Source organism: Martes martes (assembly GCF_963455335.1).
Source record: "Martes martes genome assembly, chromosome: X".
NCBI lineage: Eukaryota > Metazoa > Chordata > Mammalia > Carnivora > Mustelidae > Martes > Martes martes.
Genome location: NC_137897.1, coordinates 69,789,501 through 69,813,900, shown reverse-complemented (window position 1 = coordinate 69,813,900; position 24,400 = coordinate 69,789,501). Strand labels below are relative to the sequence as shown.

The following is a 24,400-nucleotide window of genomic DNA, read 5'->3' as shown; positions in this document are numbered from 1 at the left end:
ATAATCCTTTTAATGTACTGTTGGATCCTATTGGCTAGTATTTTGGGGAGAATTTTCGTATCTGTGTTCATCAGGGATATTGGTCTGTAATTCTCTTTTTTGATGGGATCCTTGTCTGGTTTTGGGATCAAGGTAATGCTGGCCTCATAAAATGAGTTTGGAAGCTTTCCTTCCATTTCTAGGTTTTGGAACAGTTTCAGGAGGATTGGAATTAATTCTTCTTTAAATGTTTGGTAGAAATCCCCTGGGAAGCCATCTGGCCCTGGGCTATTGTTTGTTGGGAGATTTTTGATGACTGCTTCAATCTCCTTACTGGTTATGAGTCTGTTCAGGTTTTCTATTTCTTCCTGGTTCAGTTGTGGTAGTTTATATGTCTCCAGGAATGCATCCATTTCTTCCAGATTGTCAAATTTGCTGGCGTGTAGTTTGCTGGTAACATATTCTTATAATTGTATTTCTTTGGTGTTGGCTGTGATCTCTCCTCTTTCATTCATGGTTTTATATATTTGGGTCCTTTCTATTTTCTTTTTGATAAGTCTGGCCAGGGGTTTATCAATCTTATTAATTCTTTCAAAGAACCACCTCCTAGTTTTGTTGATTTGTTCTATTGTTTTTGTTTGTTTGGTTGGTTGGTTTCTATTTCATTGATTTCTGCTCTGATCTTTATTATTTAACTTCTCCTGCTGAGTTTATGCTTTCTTTGCTGTTCTTTTTTCAGCTCCTTTAGGTTTAGGGTTTGGTTGTGTATTTGAGACCTTTCTTGTTTCTTTAACCCACTGAGCCACATTGTCGCCCCCTCCTTTTTTAAGATTTTATTTATTTATTTCACAGACAGAGATCACAAGTAGGCAGAGAGGCAGGCAGAGAGAGGAGGAAACAGGCACCCTGCTGAGCAGAGGAGACCTTTCTTGTTTCTTGAGAAAGGCTTGCATCGCTATATACTTTCCTCTCAGGACTGCCTTTGCTGTGTCCCACAGGTTTTGAAACATTGTGTTTTCATTATCACTTGTTTCCATGAATTTTTTTTCAATTCTTCTTTATTTTCTTGGTTGACCCATTCATTCTTTAGAAGGATGCTCTTTAGCCTCCATGTATTTGGGTTCTCTCCAAATTTCCTCTTGTGATTGAGTTCTAGCTTCAGAGCATTGTGGTCTGTAAATATGCAGGGAATGATCCCAAACTTTTGATACTGGTTGAGACCTGATTTGTGACCCAGGATGTGATCTATTCTGGAGAATGTTCCATGTGCACTCGAGAAGAATGTGTATTCTGTTGCTTTGGGATGGAATGTTCTGAATACATCTGTGATGTCCACCTGGTCCAGTGTATCATTTAAGGCCATTATTTCCTTGTTGATCTTTTGCTTGGATGATCTATCCATTTCAGTGAGGGGGTGTTAATTATTGTATTATTGTCAATGTGTTTCTTTGATTTTGTTATTAATTGGTTTATATAGTTGGCTGCTCCCATGTTAGGGGCATAAATATTTAAAATTGTTAGATCTTCTTGTTGGACAGACCCTTTGAGTATGATATAGTGTCCTTCCTCATCTCTTATTATAGTCTTTCGCTTAAAATCTAATTGATCTGATATAAGGATTGCCACCCCAGCTTCCTGTTGATGTCCATTAGTGTGGTAAATTGTTTTCCACCCTGTCACTTTAAATCTGGAGGTCTCTTTGGGTGTAAAATGAGTTTCTTGTAGACAGCGTATTGTTGGGTTTTGTTTGTTTGTTTGTTTGTTTTTTAATCCACTCTGATACCCTGTGTCTTTTGATTGGGACATTTTAGCCCATTTACATTCAGGGTAACTATTGAGAGAAATGAATTTAGTGCCATTGTATTGCCTGTAAGGTGACTGTTATTGTATATTGTCTTTGTTCCTTTCTGGTCTCCTACTTTTAGGCTCTCTCTTTGCTTAGAGGACCCCTTTCAATATTTCCTGTAGAGTTGGTTTGGTGTTTACAAATTATTTTAGTTTTTGTTTGTCCTGGAAGCTTCTTATCTCTCCTTCTATTTTCAATTATAGTCTAGCTGTATATATTATACTTGGCTGCACGTTTTTCTCATTTAGTGCTCTGAATGTATCATGCCAGTTCTTTCTGTCCTGCCAGGTCTCTGTGAATAAGTCTGTTGCCAATCTAATATTTTTACCACTGTATGTTACAGACTTCTTGTCCCGGGCTGCTTTCAGGATTTTCTCTTTGTCACTCAGACTTGTAAGTTTTATTATTAGATGATGGAGTATGGACATATCATTCTTTATTTTGAGGGGAGTTCTCTGTACCTCCTGGATTTTGATGCTTGTTCTCTTTTCCATATTAGGGAAATTTTCTACAAGGATTTGCTCCAACATACCTTCTGCTCCCCTCTACTTTCTTCTTCTTCTGGAATCCTAATTATTCTAATTTTGTTTCATCTTATGGTATCACTTACCTCTCAAATTCTCCCCTCATGGTCCAAGAGTTGTTTATCTCTCTTTTGCTCAGCTTCTTTATTCTCCATCATTTGGTCTTCTGTATCACTAATTCTGTCTTCTGCCTCATTTATCCTAGTAGTAAGAGCCTCCATTTTTTTTATTGCACTTCATTAATAGCTTTTTTGATTTCAGCTTGGTTAGATTTTTGTTCTTTTATTTCTCCAGAAAGGGCTTTTATTTCTCCAAACAGGTTTCTCTAATATTTCCCATGTCTTTTTTGAGCCCAGCTAGCACATTGAGAATCATCATTCTGAACTCTACATCTGAGATATTACCAATGTCCATATTGATTAGGTCCCTAGCCTTCAGTACTACCTCTTGTTCTTTTTTTTTTTTTGTGGTGAGTTTTTCTGTCATTTTATCCAGATAAGAATATATGAATATGTATGAATGAGAGACTAAAATACTAAAAGTGTGGCAGAGATTGCAGAAAAATTTGTGTTAACCACATCAGAAGAGACCCCAAATCGTGGGGGGAAGAAAGTGGGTAAAAAGAAGTTCAAAAAATTAGAAAAAAAAAAGAAAATATATATATTAGACTGGTGAATAGAAGAGAGCCACCCACTTAATTTTGGGAGTATTTTGGTCTTGTAGAAGAAAGTACCTCCCAACATTTAAAGAAAGAAGAAAAAAAAATATATACACACACACACACACACACACACACACACACAAAATAAGGGTAAACACGATGAAGGGATGGAATATGACTGTAAAGATGAAAATTTTTTAAAAAAATCTAAATAAGGAGTTGATAAGATTAGTTGGTTGGCAAAAGAAAGAAATAGAAAGTGGAGAGAATTTGCTCAGGCTGGAGATTAAAACAAAGCCCTGTGCTAGATTTAGGGTATATTTTGATCTATTAGAAGAAGTTGTATCCAAAAAATATTTAGAAGAAAAAACCCTATGTGTATACAAAAAATAAAGTTAGATACAATGAAGGATAAAATATGACTATAATAATGAAGGTTCAAAAAGATTTTTTTAAGAAGGGTATTGTTAAGATAAACTAGTTAAAAAATGTTAAAAGAGGAAAGAATAGAAGCTAAAAAATATTAGAACAAGAAAAAAATGAAATTAAAAAAATAATTAACTTACAAGACTAAAGAATCATGGGGAGAAAGCCATGAATTCCATGCTTTGCTTTCCTCTTCCTCTGGAATTCTGCTCTTCTCCTTGTTCAGTGATCTTGGTCTTGGCTGGATGTTCTTGTTGATCTTCTGGGTGGAGGGACCTGTTGTAGTGATTCTCAAGTGTTTTTGCCCGAGGCAGAATTTCTCTGGCCTAAATGGTGTTGGGAAAATTGGACAGCTATATGTAGAAGAATGAAACTCGACCATTCTCTTACACCATATACAAAGATAAACTCGAAATGGATAAAAGACCTCAACGTGAGACAGGAATCCATCAAAATCCTAGAGGAGAACATAGGTAATAACCTCTTCGATATCAACCACAGCAACTTCTTTCAAGATATGTCGCCAAAGGCAAAGGAAACAAAAGCAAAAATGAACTTTGGGACTTCATCAAGATCAAAAGCTTCTGCACAGCAAAGGAAACAGTCAACAAAACAAAGAGGCAACCCATGGAATGGGAGAAGATATTCACAAATGACAGTACAGACAAAAGGTTGACATCCAGGATCTACAAAGAACTTCTTAAACTCAACGCACACAAAACAGATAATCATGTCAAAAAATGGGCAGAAGACATGAACAGACACTTCTCCAATGAAGATATACAAATGGCTATCAGACCCATGAAAAAATGTTCATCATCACTAGCCATCAAGGAGATTCAAATTCAAACCACATTGAGATACCACCTTACACCAGTTAGAATGACCAAAATTAGTAAGACAGGAAACAATGTGTATTGGAGAGGATGTGGAGAAAGGGGAGCCCTTTTACACTGTTGGTGGGAATGCAAGTTGGTGCAGCCACTTTGGAAAACAGTGTGGAGATTCCTTAAGAAATGAAAAATAGAGCTTCCCTATGACCCTGCAATCGCACTACTGGGTATTTACCCCAAAGATACAGACACAGTGAAAAGAAAGGCCATCTGTACCCCAATGTTTATAGCGGCAATGGCCACAGTCGCCAAACTGTGGAAACAGCCAAGATGCCCTTCAACGGACAAATGGATAAGGAAGATGTGGTCCATATACACTATGGAGTATTATGCCTCCATCAGAAAGAATGAATACCCAACTTTTGTAGCAACATGGACAGGACTGGAAGAGATTATGCTGAGTGAAATAAGTCAAGCAGAGCGAGTCAAGTATCATATGGTTTCACTTACTTGTGGAGCATAAGAAATAACATGGAGGACATGGGGAGATGGAGAGGAGAAGGGAGTTGAGGGAAATTGGAAGGGGAGATGAATCATGAAAGACTATGGACTCTGAAAAACAACCTGAGGGTTTTGAAGGGGCAGGGGGTGGGAGGTTGGGGGAGCCAGGTGATGGGTATTATAGAGGGTACACATTGCATGGATCACTGGGCGTGGTGCATAAACAATGAATTCTGTTACACTGAAAAGAAATTAAAAAAAAATTTACTTAAAAAAAAAATTGCTCTGCCCTTGCCAGGGGCCAGGCTAAGTAATCTGCTTGGGTTCTCTCTTGGGAGCTTTTGTTCCCTGAAGACTTTCCATAGAGTTCTGGGCGACGGGAATGAAAAGGGAAGCCTCCCAATCTCTGGCCTGGAGGAGCCCAGAGCTTGGGGCCCCACTCCTCAGTGTGCCTTTGGTGGAAAGCACTTAATCACTTCCGTCTCCCTGGCCTCCAGCCACATTCTGAGCTCACCCAGCCTGTGACAGAGCATCTCTGTCTCTGGCACACAGCCCTGCCTGGAGTGTACAAACCCAGCAGATCCCTGCTGCTCTTCCGGGGCAGTTGTGTCTCCCAGGATCTACCACTTGTGGGGTACCTGCTCAGAGAGCAGTAGCCAGAATATGCCATGGATCACAGTTTAAGGTAACCCTGAGTTGAGATCTCACTCCTCAGCTTCGTCACTGTAGATGGTTTCCCCACTCTAATACCTGCAAACTCTGGGATACTCAGACACCCCTGATTCTTCTATGACTCCACAGCACCTGAAACCATGCTGTCCCCGCGTGGGCTCCACCCCCACTTAACCTCTGGAGTGAAGTCCTCAGTGGAGCAGACTTTTAAAAGTTCTGATTTTGTGCTCTGTTGCTTCGCTGCTTGCCAGAAGCTGGGCCCTCCCCACATGGTCTGTCTTCCCTTCGCTTTGGATTCACTTCTCTGCAGGTCTTACTTTTCTGAAAGTGGTCGATTTTCTGTTTCTAGAATTGCTGCTATTCTTTTCTTCTACTCTTGTTGGATTTGTAGTTGTTCAGAATGGTTTGATAAACTTTCTAGCTGGTCTCCAGCTACCTGATGTCATCTCAGGCGCCAACTCCTCTTCCATCTTGACTCCTCAAGTATTGCAAGATTTTATAAACAGCAGAGGTGAAAATCTGAAGTTTTAGAAATCAACACCATCACCAGCATGGAGCCTGGCAGGTATAGTATTATTCCAGTGAAGAAGGAAGGCAGTGACACAGGAATACAGGAACAGACAGTGTGCTCTGAGGATCTCCTGGGTCATGCTGGGACATATAATTTCACTTCTTGGAGTACATTTGGGAGAAGGAGCACTGCCTCTCAGGGAATTAAAGAACCAGCAGACACAATTAAGCTGCCCAAGTCATTAGCATACAAGCAGAGACACGTGCTGAGGTCAGCCAGCCTGAAGGAAGGCTTTTTTCTGTGCTTGGCCATGAACTACAAACCCCTGTGCAGTTATGCAAGTGTTTTACTGGGATAGATGTTTCTCCATCCTCTCACTTTCAATATCTGTGTGTCTTTAGGTCTAAAATGAATCTCATATAGGCAACATATAGACTTGTTTTTATCCACCTTGTCACTCTGTGTCTTTTCATTGGAGCATTTCATCCATTTACATTTAAAGCAATTATTGATAGATATATACTTATTGTCATTTTAGTATTTGCTTTGCTCTGATCTTCCTTTTCTTTCTGTCTTTCAGGTTTTGCTGATTTAAGTATTTATCTGTTTATTTGAGAGGTAGAGAGTGAGAGAGACTGAGAGCACACACAAGTTGGGGAAGGCAGAGGGAAAGAATCCTCAATCAGGTTCCATGCTGAGTGTGGAGCCCAACACAGAGCTTGATCACACAACACATGAGATCACGACCTTAGCTGAAACCAAGAGTTGGACTCTTAACCGACTGAACTACCCAGGTGCCCCTTGCTGATTTTCTTTAGGGAGATATTTGGATTTATTTCTCTTTCTTCTTTGTATAGTGGTTTTGTTATATAGTTGAAGTTGGGTTGCTATATAACTTCTTCTGCATGTAGTAGTTTGTATTAAACTGATGGACTTTTAAGTGTGTATCTGTTCTTACTCTTCCCCACGTTTTAGATATTTGGTGACACTTTTTTACATCCTTTTATCTTTTCAATTCCTTGAATGATTTTAAGAAGGGGAGATGAGTAGAGAGCATGAGAGAGAAAATCGTAAGCAGGCTCCCCACGCAGTGCGGAACCCAATATGGGGCTCAGTCTCATGACCTTGAGATCATGATCTGAGCTAAAATCAAGAGTTGGATACTTAACTGACTGAGCCACCCAGGCATCCCAACTTGACTGTTTTTTTTTTTTTTACATAAATATTCTATTTTACTGCTTTTGTGTTTTCTACCTTTATACTGTCACTTTTGGTTTCTCCTTTGCTTTCACAGAGTCCCCTTTAATATTTCTTGCAGGGCTGGTTCATTGGTTAAAAAACACCTTTAGCTTTTGTTTGTCTGGGAAGCTCTTTCTCCTTCTTTCTATTCTGAATGATAGTCTTGCTGGATAAAGTATTATTGGCTATAGATTTCTCTCATTCAGCACTTTGACTATGTTGTGCCATTCCCCTCTGGATTACAAAGGTTCTGCTGAAAAATCCCCTGCTAACTATATGGTCCTCTCTTGTATATTACTGTCTTCTTTTGTCTTGTTGCTTTAAAAATTATTTTTTATCACTGTATTTTGCTAATTATAATATGTTTTGGTGTGTCCCAATTTTGTTGATTTTGGTGGAGGTTCTTTGTTCTTCCTGGAGATAGATATATAGATAGATAGATAGATACAGATAGATATAGATATAGATATAGATATAGATATAGATATAGATAGATATCTGTTTCCTTCCCCAGAATAGGGAATTTTTCAGCTATTATCTCTTCAAATAAATTCTCTGCCTCCTTTTCTGTCATTTCTTCTGGGACTCCTTTGATATGATTTTTATTATATTTGATGAAGTCCCAGCATTCCCTAAGTCTATTCTCTTTTTGTATAATTATCTTTTCTCTTTTGTCCAGCTTAATTACTTACAATTACTCTGTCTTCTAGGTCACTATTTTATTCCTTTATTTCTTTTAGCCTACTGTCTAGTCCATCAGGCATGTTTCTGGTTTAGTTGTTGAGCCCTTTATTTCTGCTATGTTGTTCCTTATCTCTGTGTTAAAATTCTCACTCATATATTGCATTCTTTCCTTAAGTCCAGAAAGTATCCTTATTATTATTTTTTAAATTCACTATCCAGCATGTTATTAATATCTGTTTCACTTAGGTCTCTGGCCATAATGTCCTGTTCTTTCATTTGGGATACATTTACTTCTCTGTGTCCTCATTTTGTCTGCCTCTCTGTGTCTCTTTCTGTATGTTAAGAAAGTCAGCTATGTCCTCTTCTCTTGAAAGTAGTGATGTTATGTTATGAAGAGGTCCTGGACTTCCCTGTAATGCAGTGTCCCTTGTTTACTGGAATATAGCCTTTTAGGAGATTATTCTAAATGTGCTGCTTACACCTTACTGTTTTGTATAAGTCAGTTTTCCTTTCAGTGTATTCATCTGCACTGACTATCTCCCTGTAGTGGGCTGTGCTCGCTTTCTGTGCTGTTAGTGGGAACAAGTCAGGCCAGCACTGAGGGATTGTGTTCACCAAGGAATTTGGCAGCAACATGGCAGTGGTAGCAAAATTTGTACTTGGCCATCAGTCCCATACCAGATTTCCTGATGCATTGAGGCAGCTGGGGCCTGTGTGTGAGGGAAACCAGAATCACAAGGCTGGGTATAGCATTGGCAATGGCTGGCCAAGGCCAGGCACACAGTGGTGACTGTGGGCACATGGCCTGCACAGTGCAGCAGATGGGTGCTTCACAATGGTTGGGTGAACTGCATGGGAGCAGCAGTACCCCCAGTGGCCGGGTATGGCATGCAGCAGAATATTTCTATTTTAAATGTTTAAGATTTTTTAGCTTAATGTTCTTAGAATTCTGTTGTTTTTTTTTTCTTTTGTATGACGGAAATGAGTAAAGTAAAAGTAGAACTTTAACAAATACTTTAAAGGCTGATTAATTTATGTTCAAATTTTAGAAGAAGAGTTTACTTATTTATTTTCTTAAGAAATCTCTACATCTAAAGTGGGTCTTGAACTCACACACTTGAGATCAGGAGTTGGATGTTCTACTGACAAAGCCAGCTGGACAAACCCTAAGCTCAAATTTTAGACATTAAAACAGCTGTAACATTTTCAGATAGATTGACTTCATATGTGAAATGACTATATCCAATGAAGAGGTTTAAAAAATGCAGATGACAAAACTATTGCAGTTGAAGACAATTATAACACTGATTAAACTGAGTTTGTTTCCCCTTCATTTAAGATATTCTCTGAAAATTAATTGATTTATGGCTGGTAAGCTGAAGATTGATTTGAATCTCCTTAGAAATACTCTATTTCACCATTTCTATTCCAAAGAAACATGGATCCTTTGAGATCCATGGATCCTTTGAGATCCATATCAGAGATATTTTATCTCTGATATGTTAAATTATAATACATCAGCAGGTTGCTGGAAATTTAGTAATTACTCTTTTATCTGAAACTTACAAATAGTGTGAGATAGCAATGAATTCCTTCTTTAAGGGGAAAAAAACAGACATTCTGACTTCATATGTATGAACTATTCAGAAATCTCTGAAGTTTAATGTGGTAGACCATTGATAATATTTCCATGTGTCCCAGAAAACAGTCTGAATTATAATATCAGAGCAATGTTTTACAGAAGAAAGTTAAAAAAACATTTTTAAATGCCCACAAATTATGTTTTACCTTATGCTACTTGTAATGAAGTAGATATGAACAGAGGGCCATATATAGATTGTTGTATTTAGAATAGTCACAAAAGGATCATTTGGTCTCTAGATCTCTCAGTTAATACTATATAATGATATACAAAATTTCAAGAAGTACAAAGTTACATTCTGTTCTCTACTAGGTCTATACTCTTCTGTGTCTCCATAAAATCCTTTGAGAAGTCAAAGACTTACCTGTTACAGTATCCACAGAAACTCAGCAGCAACCAATAATGCTGTTTATGATTTAGATTTCTGTTTCTGTTTTTATCAAATTAGCTAACTTTGAAGAGCAGGGTCTGTTGAAAATGGTGCACATATTTTGTTAGGGGTATGATTAGGGAAAGCTCTGGGACATTGAGTTTGGCTCTCCTACCAAAGGTTAAAGTCAGGAGATTGCAAATGTAAAATTTAAAAATTCAAAAAGGTTTCAAATGGAATGAGACAGGATATTTTATTAAACTTATCTTCTGAAAGAGAAATAATTGGATTCAGTTTGCTTGTTTTTTCTTTAACTTAAAAGGATATTTAATATTCTTGGCAAAAGATGTGAAAGTATGGATATCAATTTTATTATCTAATCAGCAGATTTTTATCAACCTGGGAACTGCATTTTAAAGGATTAAAATGCCATTTTTTCACTACATTCTTATCTTTAGGTAAATACCTAGTAGTCCAGTTGCTGGGTCATAGGGTAGCTCTATTTTTAACGTCTTGAGGAACCTCTATACTGTTCTCCAAAGTAGCTGTACCAGCTTGCATACCTCCCAACAGTGTAAGAGGGACACATACACCCCAATGTTCATAGCAGCAATGTCCACAATAGCCAAACTGTGGAAGGAGCCAAGATGTCCTACAGATGAATGGACAAAAAATAAAATAAAATAAAAAGATGGATGAATAAAGAGTATGTGGTACATATATACAAGGGAATATTACTCAGCCATCAGAAAGGATGAATACCCACCATTTTCATCGACATGGATGGAACTGGAGGAGATTATGATAAGTGAAATAAGTCAAGCAGAGAAACCCAGTTATCATATGGTTTCACTCATATGTGGAATATAAGGAATACCATGGAAGACCATAGGGGAAGGGAGGGAAAACTGAATAGGAGGAAATCAGAGTGGGAGACAAACCATGAAAGACTCTGGACTCCAGGAAACAAACTTAGGGTTTCAGAATGGAGGGGGGTGGAGATATGGGGTAGTTGGGTGATGGGTATTAAGAGGGGTACATGTTGTGATGAACATTGGGTGTTATCCACAACTAATGAAATGTTGAACACTAAATCAAAAACTAATGGTGTACTATAGGTTGGCTAATTGAACATAATAAAAATGAGTAAATAAAATAAAATAAACTTAAAATAAAAAATAAAGGAACATCAATAATTACCTCTAGCAAATTTTGGGGGAAATCTTATTCAGATGTTGTATTTCTATGTTTTTGTGAATGTACAAGGAATTTTCAGAACTATTTGCTATTTTGGACAATTCATTAGCAGAGAAGAAAGTAAATTCAGGATGCAATGCATTTCAAAATATGAAATGGGAACTGTGTAAAATAATTTGCTTGCTTAGGGACAGCATTTATTTCCTCTAACAGCTTACATTCCTATTTGTGGTATTATGAACAAAATTACAGTTTATTAGCATCTACTAAATATCATTAAATCCATAATTTTGCACTGTTTCAGAGTTATAGAGTTTCTTCTGGAACAATGAAAGTACCTTAGCATCTCTGTCAGTCAGAGGAGATTATTTTGTTATGGCAAATTTTGATCTGCTCTTTTTTGTTTGTTTTTAATCAAAGCACATACATGTGTTATGTTGAAAATATAATTAGTATGCCATATTAAGGTAACAGAAATTCATTTAAAGTGAAATAATGTGCTTCTTGCACTTTTAATAAGTTTCTTTGTTATATAACATAATAAAGGCCATATATGAAAACTCACAGGTATTATCATCCTCAATGGTGAAAAAAGTGGTTAATTAAAAAGTGCCTGTGGTTATTATCTCTACTAAAAATGAAAAAAATCTAAAAATAATTCATATGAATTACAAAAATAATTTTAAGTACTCAAATTAAATAAATACCATAAAATAAAGTGGCTAGTTACATACATATATACATATCTATACATATATAAAATTAAAAATCCTATCTACACCTAAAGAAAATGACTATTTTAAATTTCATGATAACTTTCAAAGTAGATATTATCACACATTTCATATATTATAAACTGCTGCATATATACTATCCACTTAATTCGGTATTTTTACCTTTTAAAAAGGTGTTACTACTCATATTAACATTAAATGGCCAGTGTCATTATAGCCACAATTGTTCAACTAACAAACAGAATAAGCTCATTTATCCTGCAGGACTAGACAGGTATCACTTACAGGATTCAGGATCAGAGTTGCCATCCCCTTCAGTGCGGTTATTGGGTGCAGTATGATCAAAGTACTGCCCCTGAGGATAGCCAAAGTGCAGTGCGTGGGATGTGCTAGGAATCCCCACATCATGGTCTCCCAGTCCACCATCACTGCTGCTTTCCTGGGAGGTTTCTGGTAAGTGAAATGTGACATGCCGCTGGGACTGAAAAGAAGAAAGGAAATTTTAGGGCTCCAGTTATGATCTGAATAATTGCCCAATACATCCAATTTAGAAAATGCATTATTTCTGATATCCAGAGTAGTAACATTAACGTGATCTTGAATTGTAAAAACTGTCAGGCTTTTGCAAAGAGTCAGCCTGTGTTCAAAAGACCTTCACTGAGCAGTAGAGTTGCTTTTGCTACTTTTTAAAACATGGTACATCCAGATGCATGAAAGTCAATTTGTTCTAAAGTGAGAAGCTGTCAACTTTTTTAGATATTTGAGCACATTGTAAATTCTGATCAGTATTCAAACAGGGATTTATTTAACTATAATTTGACAATAATTCATTTCTGAAAATAAGTATGGATAAATATAACAAAACTATATTGCTATACCTATAAGATTCTGGTGGGCTGAAGCAGTAAATAATAGCACAAATATATTCAATCTTATAGGTTTGGAAAATTAAAAGGACAAATCATCTTTTTCAAGATTTTTAGAGACAAAATTCTGTGTTGGAATTAAGTAATTAATTTCTTTGAAGATTTTATTTTATTTTATTTTAGAGAAAGAGAGAGAGAGAGACAGAGAGAAAGCATGAGCTGGAGGGACAGAGGGAGAGAGAATCTCAAGCAGACTCTGTACTGAGCATGGAGCCCAACATGGGGTTCAATCTCATGACCCTGGGATCATTACCTGAGCCAAAACCAAGAGTTGGATGCCTAACTGATTGTGCCACCCAGGCACCCCTGTATTAGATTTAATTTAAATAGATTCTACCCTGTACAAAATAAAAACCATATAAAAAACATAGTTACATGATATGAATAACAGTTGATGGGGTTTATAAAAGCAAATTATAAGAATTTTATTGTAATTACAGGAGAATATAAAAAAATATATAGATGCCAAAATATGAAGATGAAGCATTTGTTTTCAAAATAAAGATTCATGACATCTAGTGAGGGTGCTAACTCCACTCAACCAGATGTAGTGATATTTTTGTTTTCAACATTCCCATATGTAGTAGTTAATCTCCAAAGATAGCCTTCTTAATGGACCTCATCTCTTAGTATTAAGATTCTGATGTAATTCACTACTGCACTGAAAATGGGTGGGCCCTAGGGAACCAAACATTGAGGTTTCTGCCTTCTTCCACTGTAATACTGACACTGGAGAAAATCAGCTGCATTGAAAGAAGTATGACTACTGGGAGACTTCCATATTGTGAGGAAGCTCAAGCTGGTCATGTGGAAAGACTACATAGAAAGAAAGTACAATACCCAGGAAGGCCTAAGTGTTCCAATCACTCTAGTTCAGGTGCCAGATATGTATGTGAAGAATTTATTCTGAACATTACATCTTATAGCCTTATATGAGCCACCCTAGCCATCTTCAGACATTTGAACAACCCCAGAGGAACCAGTCATTGTGGAGCAGAGATAATCTCTTCTGTGAATGATCCAAATTCCTGACCTAAAAAATGTAAAGTATAGTTGGGTTTTGCTTTATGCTCCAAAGATTAGGGATAATATACTATATAACAATAGATCGATCCAAATGACTAACAATGAGCAGTATGAAAGATACAATTTAGAGATAATTGCTTAAGAAATTTATACATACCAAAATCACATACAATTAGATACTAAGACATTTTCATATCAAAATGAATACACTTTCACAAATTTAGTCTTGGCTGTCAGTCATTTTTTTCAATGGAGATATGAAAATATTTGAAGACCATTACTATAGAATGAATGTGTACCCTCAAAACTTGTATGCTGAAATATAATCCCTGACATTATTATATTTGGGGTTGGGGCTTCTAGGAGATGATTATATCATGAGGGTGGGGACCTCATATATGAAGTTAGTGTCCTTATAAAAGCAGTCCCAGGGGAGTTCCAAGATGGCAGAGTAGCAGGGGAACCCTGAAATTGATTCATCCCTCAAATACAAGTAGATCAACTTTCAACTATTTTGAACAACTGGGAAGAGGACTGGAGGAGAACAGAAACAATCTGCACAGTGAGAATGAGAGAATTTGGCAGAGGTGAGTCCTTCCTGCCCCTGAATTGGGGGACTATGAAAATATTTGAAGACCATTACTATAGAATGAATGTGTACCCTCAAAACTTGTATGCTGAAATATAATCCCCGACATTATTATATTTGGGGTTGGGGCTTCTAGGAGATGATTATATCATGAGGGTGGGGACCTCATATATGAAGTTAGTGTCCTTATAAAAGCAGCCCCAGAGGAGTTCCAAAATGGCAGGGTAATAGGGGAACCCTGAACTTGATTCATCCTTCAAATACAAGTAGATCAACTTTCAATTATTTTGAACAACTTGGAAGAGGACTGGAGAACAGAAACAATCTGCACAGTTAGAATGAGAGAATTTGGCAGAGGCAAGTCCTTCCTGCCCCTGAACTGGGGGACTGAGGAGACACTTGGAAGCAAAAGGGAGGAAGCCTCGCTCCCCAAGTAAAATCAGGAAGAGGGAGAAAGTTTGAAACAGCTCAGTGGGTTGTGACTACAATAAGCCATGGTGAAGAGACCCCTGAGTTGCTCAGGGAGAGTTGCTCCCCATCCTAGAGGACATTTGGAAAAGCATATTCATCCTCTCCAAAGACAAAAGGACGGCCAAGGAGCCATTGAGTAGAACCCAGCAGCAGGTCAGAGGAGCCTCCAGAGGCTAGAAAACCTCATAAATTTTCAGTGTGAGCTACAATAGGCTTACACCTCTGTGCACATGATGATTAGCCACTTTCCTGGGGTTGACTGCGTAGGGCACAGAGACAGGAACAGATTGAAAATAACCTGGCTTCTGATTATTGCTATGAACCACAATAGGCTTAAACTTCTGTGTGTGTGTGTGTGTGTGTGTGTGTGTGTGTGTGTGAAGTGGCCGATTTTCAAGGGCTGGGCTGAGCTGAGCTGAGCACAGATACTGGAGCACCTTGCAGATAACCTGGCCACTGCTTTTCACCTTCTGCCTCATAAGACTCAAGCCTATTCAACAAATTTTCTGAGACAAATGGGAGTAGGGGACTAATCTGAGGGCAGATGGCTGATAACTTTGGTCCAGTTTTTCACTAAGCATTATAATAAAATCTAGTCTCTGTGTGCACACTAAGCAATGGCTTTTCAGGGATGGGATAGTGTTGGGCACACCCCAAGCCTTCCTGCCAGGGGATGGGAGTGTGAGCACACATTATCAAGCCCTTTAAAACTTGGAGTTTTGGGACACCTGGGTGGCTCAGTTGGTTGAGTGGTTGCCTTTGGTACAGGTCATGATCCTAGCATCCTGGGATGGAGTCCTACATCAGGCTCCTTGCTTGTCAGGGAACCTGCTTCTCCCTCTGCGTCTGCCTGCTACTCTGTCTGCCTGTGTTTGCTCTCTCTCTCTCTCTGACAAATAAATAAATAAAATCTTTAAAAACAACAAAACAAAACAAAACAAAAAACGACTTGGAATTTTGAATCCAAGCCACTGGCCAGAGATAAAATACGAGAGATCTGTGACTCTAGGCATGTGGATGACCTGGACATGAACATGTTAGGGCAGGGAAATGATGAGGGCCAAGGTCACAGGAGATTCCTACCTTTTCTAAGACGGCCTCCTGTGTAGCAGGTGATGGGAGTTTTGATCACCAGGGACAAGAGAGTGATGTGACATCATATTCTACATCTTCCATCACCCCTCCCTTCTCCAACCCACCAGCACAGTCAGACTCCAGAGAGAAACACAGAACCTCAAGTGGAGGCTGAAGTCTCCTGCACTAAACCCCACCCCCGACATGGCAGGAACAGGAGGCTTCTCCCTCAGAAGACCAACACAAACCCCAGCATATATCAAGTCCACTGATTAAAGAAAGCTCCAAAACATCAGCTTCTGGCTTAACCTCACAAACAAATCAAAGCATACTTACTGAAAGGACCAAACACTCCCAACTACAAATAGGTAAGAACTCTGTGGAGTTCAGCCGAAACATAATAACATAGTGTACACAGCATGCACCAGGATTACTTCCTGAAATTATCATTGTTGCTGTTGATATTATGGTTGTTGTTTTTGCTGTTTTTCTTTTTTTTTTTCTTTCTCTTTCTTCCTTCCTTTCTTTTTTGGACAAAATGACTAGAAGGAGAAATTAACAACAAAAGAAAGAGCCAGAGGTAATACTCTCTGCCATAGATTAAACAATAGGGATATAGGTAAGATATCAGGACTAGAATTCAAAACAACTATTATAAAGATACTAGCTAGGTATAAAAAAAGTGTAAAGGATATAGCGTATGCTTTAATGTAGAAATAAATGAACTAAAATCTAATCAGGTTGAAATAAAAATTGCAATTACTGAGATGCAGTAAAAAAAATGAAGGCTCTGACAGTGAGGATAAATGAGGCAGTAGAGTCACTGATATAGAAGACAAAGTGATGGAAAGTAAGGAAGCTGAGAAAAGGAGAGAAAAACAACTACCAGATCACGAGGGAAGACTGAGAAACCAGTGATACTATAAAGTGCAACAATATTTGAATAATAGGAGTTCAAGAAGATGAAGAAAACAGAGAGGGGCAGAAGGTTTATTTGAACAAATTATAGCTTAGAACATCCTTCATCTGGGGAAGGGAACACACATACAAGTTCAGGAGGCACAGAGAACATCCCTCAAAATCAATAAAATTAGGTCAACACCCCACATATAATACTGAATTTTGCAAATTCCAGAGACAAAGAGAAAATACTAAAAGAAGCTCAGAGCAAGAGGTCCTTAACCTACGAAGGTAGAAAAATAAGGCTGGCAGCAGACCTGTCCACAGAGATCCGGCAGACCAGAAAAGACTGGCATAACATATTCAAGGTGCTAAATGAGGAAAAATATGCAGGCAAGAATACTTTATTCATCAAGGCTGTCATTTAGAATGGAAGGAGAGATAAAGAGCTTGGAGGACAAAGAAACTAAAAGATTTTGTTATCACTAAACCATGCCTACAAAAAATATTTAAGTGGATCCTTTGGTCAGAGAGAGACAAAAGTAACAAAGACCATAAAGGAACAGAGAAAATCTATAGAAACAGACATTACAGGTAATACAATGGCACAAAATTCATATCTTTCAATAGTTATTCTGAGTGTAAATGGGCTAAAACTCTAATCAAAGGACACAGATATCAGATTGGATTAAACAAACGAACAAAAAAAAAAGCAAAACAAACAAACAAACAAAAACAAGACCCACTGCTATGCTGTCTACCAGAGGTTCATTTTAGATCCAAAACCAATTCCAGATTGAAAGTAAGGGGATGGAGAACCATTTATCATGCAAATGGACATCAAAAGAAAGCTAAAGGAAGATGTGGTCCATATACACTATGGAGTATTATGCTTCCATCAGAAAGGACGAATACCCAACTTTTGTAGCAACATGGACGGGACTGGAAGATATTATGCTGAGTGAAATAAGTCAAGCAGAGAGAGTCAAGTATCATATGGTTTCACTTATTTGTGGAGCATAACAAATAATATAGAGGACAAGGGTAGATGGAGAGGAGAAGGGAGTTGAAGGAAATTGGAAGGGGAGGTGAACCATGAGAGACTATGGACTCTGAAAAACAACCTGAGGGTTTTGAAGGGGCGGGGGGTGGGAGGTTGGGGGAACCAGGTGGTGGGTATTAGGGAGGGCACAGATTTCATGGAGCACTGGGTGTGGTGAAAAAACAATGAATACTGTTACGCTGAAAATAAATACAAAATTAAAAAAAAAGAAAGCTAAAGGAGCAATCCTTATATCAGATAAATTATATTTTAAACCAAAGCCTAGTAAGAGGTGACGAGGGGCACTATGTCATGATTAAAGGGTTTATCCAGCAAGAAGAACCAAAAATTATAAATATTTATTCCAACATGTGAGCAGCCAGTTAAATAAACCAATTAATAACAAAAACTAAAGAAATGCATTGATAATGATACAATAATAGTAGAGGATTTTAACACCCCACTCAGAGCACTGGACAGATCATATAAGCAGAAGATCAACAAGAAAACAAGAGCTTTGAATGACCCATTAGAACAGATGGACTTCAGAGAGATATTCAGAGCATTTCAGCCTAAAGCAACAGAATACACTTTCTTTTCAAGTGCACATGGAGCATTCTCCAGAATAAATCATGTACTGCATCACAAATCACGTCTCTAAAGGTACCAAAAGATTGGGATTATGTTTCACATATTTTTAGGCCACTGCATATTTTAAGACTACATGCTTTAAAAGTTGAATTCAATAACAAAGGAAAATTTGAAAGGAACACAACTACATGGAAGTTAAAGAACATCCTACTAAAGAATGAATAGGTTGACCAGGAAACTAAAAAAAAATAAAAACAAACGAACAAACAAACAAACATAAAAGCAAATGAAAATGAAAACAGAAGAGTTCAGAACCTTGGGGATGCAGCAAAGGAAGTATTATATACTTCCTAAGAGGGAAGTATATAATAATATAAGCCATTATCTTGAAGCAAGAAAAGTCTAAAATATACAAGCTACCCTTAAACCTAAAGGAGCTGGAGAAAGTATAGCAAATAAAACCTAATTCCAGCAACAGAAGATAAATAATAAAGACTGGAACCGAAAACAGTGAAATAGAAACCAAAAGAACAGTAGAACACATCAATGAAACAAGAAGTTGTTTCTTTGAAAGAATTAGTAAAATCAATAAGCTCCTAGTCAGACTTACCAAAAAGAGAAAGGACCCAAATAAATAAAAATCACAAATGAAAAAGGAGAGATCACAACCAACACAGAAGAAATGGAAACACTTATAAGAACATATTATGAGAAACTATATGCCAACAAACTGGTCAATCTGGAAGAAATGGATGCATTCCTAGAAACATATAAATTACCAAAAGTAGAACAGGGAGATATAGAACACCTGAACAGACCACATAACCAGCAAGGAAATTGAAGCAGTAATCAAAAATCTCCCAATAAATAAGACCTTTTATGGCCTCCCAGGAGAATTCTACCAAACATTTAAGGAACAGTTAATGCTTATATCTTTGAAATTGTTTTAAAAAATAGAAATGGAAGTAAAACTTATAAGCCTATTTTATGAGGCCAGCATTACCTTGACCCCACACCAGACAAAGATGACACCAAAAAGGAAAATTACAGACCAATATCCCTGATGAACATGGATTCCAATTTATCACCAAGATGCTAACCAATAAGATCCAACAGTACATTAAAAGGATTATTATTCACCACAACCAAGTGAGGTTTATTCTTGGGTTGCAAGTGTGGTTCAACATTTGTAAATCAATCAATTTAATACATTATATTAATGAAAAAAAGGACAAGAACCATATGATCCTCTCATTTGGTGCAGAAGAAGCATTTGACAAAATACAGCATCTCCTCTTGAATAAAACTCTTCACAGTGTAGGGATAGAGGAAACAGACCTCGATATCATTAAAGCTGTATACAAAAATCCCACAGTAAATATCATTCTCAATGGGGAAAAACAGAGGTTTTCCCCTAAAATCAGGAATACGACAGGGATGTTCAATCTTACCACTGGTTGTTCAACATATTACTAGAAGTCCAAGCCTCAGTAATCAGACAACAAAAAGAAATAAAAGGCATTCAAACTGGCAAAGAAGAACTCAAACTCTCATTCTTCACAGATGACATGATATTTTATGTGGAAAGCCTAAAAGACTCCACCCCAAAACTCTAGATCTCATCTAGCAATTCGGCAAATGTAGCAGGATATAAAATCAATGAAGAGAAATCAACTGCATTTCTATACAATAAACAGTGAGACAGAAGAGAAATTAAGGAATCAATCCCATTGACAATTGCACCAATAACCATAAGATACCTAGGAATAAAACTAACCAAAGAGGTAAATGATCTGTACTCTGAAAACTATAGAATACTTACGAAAGACATTTACGAGGAGACAAATGGAAAAGCATTCCATGCTCATGGATGGGAAAAACAAATATTGTTACAATGTCTACGCAACCCAGAGTAATCCACACATTCAGTGCAATCACTATCAAAATTGCATCAACATTTTTCACAGAGCTAGAATAAATAATCCTAATATTTGTATGGAACCAGAAAAGACCCTGAATAGCCAGAGGAAAACCAAAGCTGGAAGCACCACAATGCCAGATTTCAAGCTATATTACAAAGCTGTAATCATAAGGACAGTATGGTACTGACACAAAAGCAGACAGATCAATGGAGTAAAATAGAGAACACTCAACCCCTTGCTCAACTAAACTTGGAGAAAGCAGGAAGGAATCCCTAATGTAAAAAACACAGTCTCATCAACAAATGGTGGTGGGAAAATTAGCAACATGCAGAAGAATGAAACTGGATCATTTCCTTACACCACAGACAAAACTAGACTGAAAGATAGATGAAAGACCTAAATGTGAGATAAAAATACATCAAAATCCTAAAGAACGCACAGAGCAACCTCTTTTACCTCAATTGCGGCAACTTCCTGTTACACACATCTTCAAAGGCAAGGGAATCAAAAGCAAATGAGCTATTGGGACTTCATCACAATTAAAACCTTTTGAAGAGCAAAGAAAACAGTTGACAAAACCAAAAGATAACCTAAAGAATGGGAAAAGGTATTTGCAAATGTCTTATCAGATAAAGGACTAGTAGCCAAGATCTATAAAGAATTTATCAAGTTTAACACCCAAAACAACAAATAATCCAGTCAGGAAATGGGCAGAAGGTACAAACAGACGTATCTACAAAGAAGATACACAAATGACCAACAGACACTTAGAGAAAAAAATGTTCAATATCACTTGGCAGCAGGGAAATACAAATCAAAACCACAATGAGATATCACTTCCCACCAGTCAGAATTGCTAAAATTAACAAGTCGGGAAACAACAAGATGGAGAGGATGCAGAGAAAGGGGAACCCTCTTACACTTGGTGGGAATACAAGCTGGTAGAACCACTCTCTAAAACAGTATGGAGGTTCCTCAAGACGTTAAAAATAGAGCTACCCTATGACCCAGCAATTACAGTTCTAGGTATTTACCAAATGAATACAAACATGGTGATCTGAAGGGGCACCTGCATCCCAATGTTTATAGCAGCAATATCCACAGAAGCCCAACTATGGAAAGAACCCAGATGTCCACTGACAAATGAATGGATAAAGATGTAGTATGTATATACAATGGAATAGTACTCAGCCATCAGAAATTGAAATCTTACCATTTGTAATGACATGGATGAAACTAGAGGGTATTATGCTAAGCAAAATAAGTCAATTGGAGAAAGAAAATTATCATATGATTCACTCATATGTGGAATTTAAGAAACAAAACAGGGGATCATAGGGGAAGGGATGGAAAAATAAAATAAGATGAAAAAAGAGAGGAAGACAAAACATTAGAGACTCTAAACTACAGGAAACAACCCAAGGTTTGCTGGAGGAGAGGTGGGTGGGATGGGATAACAGAGTGATGGGCATTAAGGATGGCACTTGATGTAATGAGCACTGGTTATTGTGTGCAGCTGATGAATAGAGTATATGCTAATTAATTGAATTTACATCAAATTTACGTCAAGACTTTTGAAAATGCAAGGTCTGTAACATTAGCATTTTAAAAATGCTTGAAACATTATAATGCAGACATTTGTTTATAATTAGCTATTGTATATAATTGTATATTGTATATAATTTAAATTCAGAATAATATTTAATACATAGGTAGAGAAAATAACTGCATATAAAATATTCCAGTTGAGCATAAGATTATAAGTGCTTCCATAATAATGCATAATGGTTAAACATATTTCTATTTTCTATTACATACAAGTAATATATTTCATGTATATAATGTACATATTTTTATATATAATGTAGTCATAATATATGCATTTGTCTAGTGTGAGTATGTGTTTGTGCATATATATATATTTAAATATATATATATTTATAAATATATAATTTATATATATTTATATATAAATATATATACAAATATAAATATATATAAATTATATATATAAATATATATAAATATATATAAATATATAAATATATTTATATAAATATAAATAAATATATAAATATATATAAAAAATATACATAAATATAAATAAATATAAATATATTTAAATATATTTATATATAAATATAAATATATATAAATATATAAATATATATATAAACATATATATATAAATATATATATAAATATATATAAATATATCCATTTGTCATTTATATAAATATATATAAATATATATAAATATATATAAATATATATATAAATAAATATATAATATATAAATATATATAAATATATATAATATATAAATATATATATATATAAATATAATATATAAATATAAATATATATAAATATAATCATATATTTATATATAAGTATATAAATATAAATATATATATAAATATAAATATAATATTATATTTATATATATTATATATATAAATATATATAAATATATTTATATATTTATTTATATATAAATATAATATTATAATTATATTTATATATATTTATATATATACTTATACATATAAATATATGATTATATTTATATATATTTATATTTATATATTATATTTATATATATATATTTATATATATAAATTTATATAAATATATATATAAATTTAAATATATATTTAAATATATATTTAATTATATATTTAAATTATATATTTAATTATATATTTATATATGTATAAATATATATATTGAATTATATATTAAATTATATATTTAAAATTTAAATTATATATTTAAATATATGTATATACACACATACATATATACACATTCAATGATACAAATTCAATGATAAATTCAATGATAAATATATATATATAATATATTATAATATATACATATATGTATATATACATATACATATGAGATATATATTTATATATATATATATATATGTGCTATTCACTGGCAATTTTCATTTACTTGGGATGTATGATTCCATGTTTAACCAGCACATGTAAAATCCTAGATTTGTTTACTTTTGTCAGCAATAATTGTGTTCTTACTTATAATTTCCATTATTTAGGTCTAACACTTTAAAAATTCAATGATAAATATATATATATTCAACTCAAAATTCAAAATTCAATTCAGAATTCAAAATTCAATGATAAATATATATATTATATATATAATATATATATATTTTAACACTTTAAAAATTCAATGATAAATTCAATGATAATATATATATATTTATATATAATATATTATAATATATACATATATGTATATATACATATGCATATGGATATATATATATCATATATGTGTATATATATGTATATATATCCATATATATGTATATATATACATAAGTGTATATATATATCATATATGTATATATATGTATATATATCCATATATATATGGATATATATACATAAGTGTATATATATATGGATATATATACATAAGTGTATATATGGATATATACATATATATATACATACATATATATATGGATATATATACATAAGTGTATACATATATGATATATATATCCATATGTATATGTATATATACATATATGTATATATTATAATATATTATATATAAATATATATATATATTTATCATTGAATTTATCATTGAATTTTTAAAGTGTTAAAATATATATATATTATATATATAATATATATATTTATCATTGAATTTTGAATTCTGAATTCAATTTTGTATATATATATATACATATATATGTGTATATATATATATATATACACTTTATGATATAAGAGAAACAGGTTTGTAATTAGTTGCTTATCTGCACAGAGTAGTACAAGGCAATTTAATTTAGAAAGATATTATCCCATCCTAGGAAACCTATACTAGTAACTTAACTAAAAACCTTTCCAAAGAAATGCCCTAGAATGAATCTGTAATTGTCCTGACTATGTATTCACCAACCTTCTCAACACTCATAAGTCAAATACTCTTAGGGATAAATAAGATAGAATGAATGGGTTTGGAATGACTGCTTTAGTGGACAACTGTTT

The 24,400-nt window shown here is 35.0% G+C and overlaps 1 protein-coding gene across 1 annotated transcript in view; it reads right to left on the bottom strand.

The window, feature by feature from the left end:
- The window catches only part of PCDH11X (protocadherin 11 X-linked), a gene marked incomplete at both ends in the record, with an annotated part of 454,058 nt that overhangs the window by 140,543 nt on the left and 289,115 nt on the right, over positions 1 to 24,400 (bottom strand). Inside the window, 1 exon segment of the mRNA XM_080795529.1 lies at positions 12,105 to 12,300. Within this exon segment, the coding sequence (XP_080651655.1) occupies positions 12,105 to 12,300 (196 nt within the window).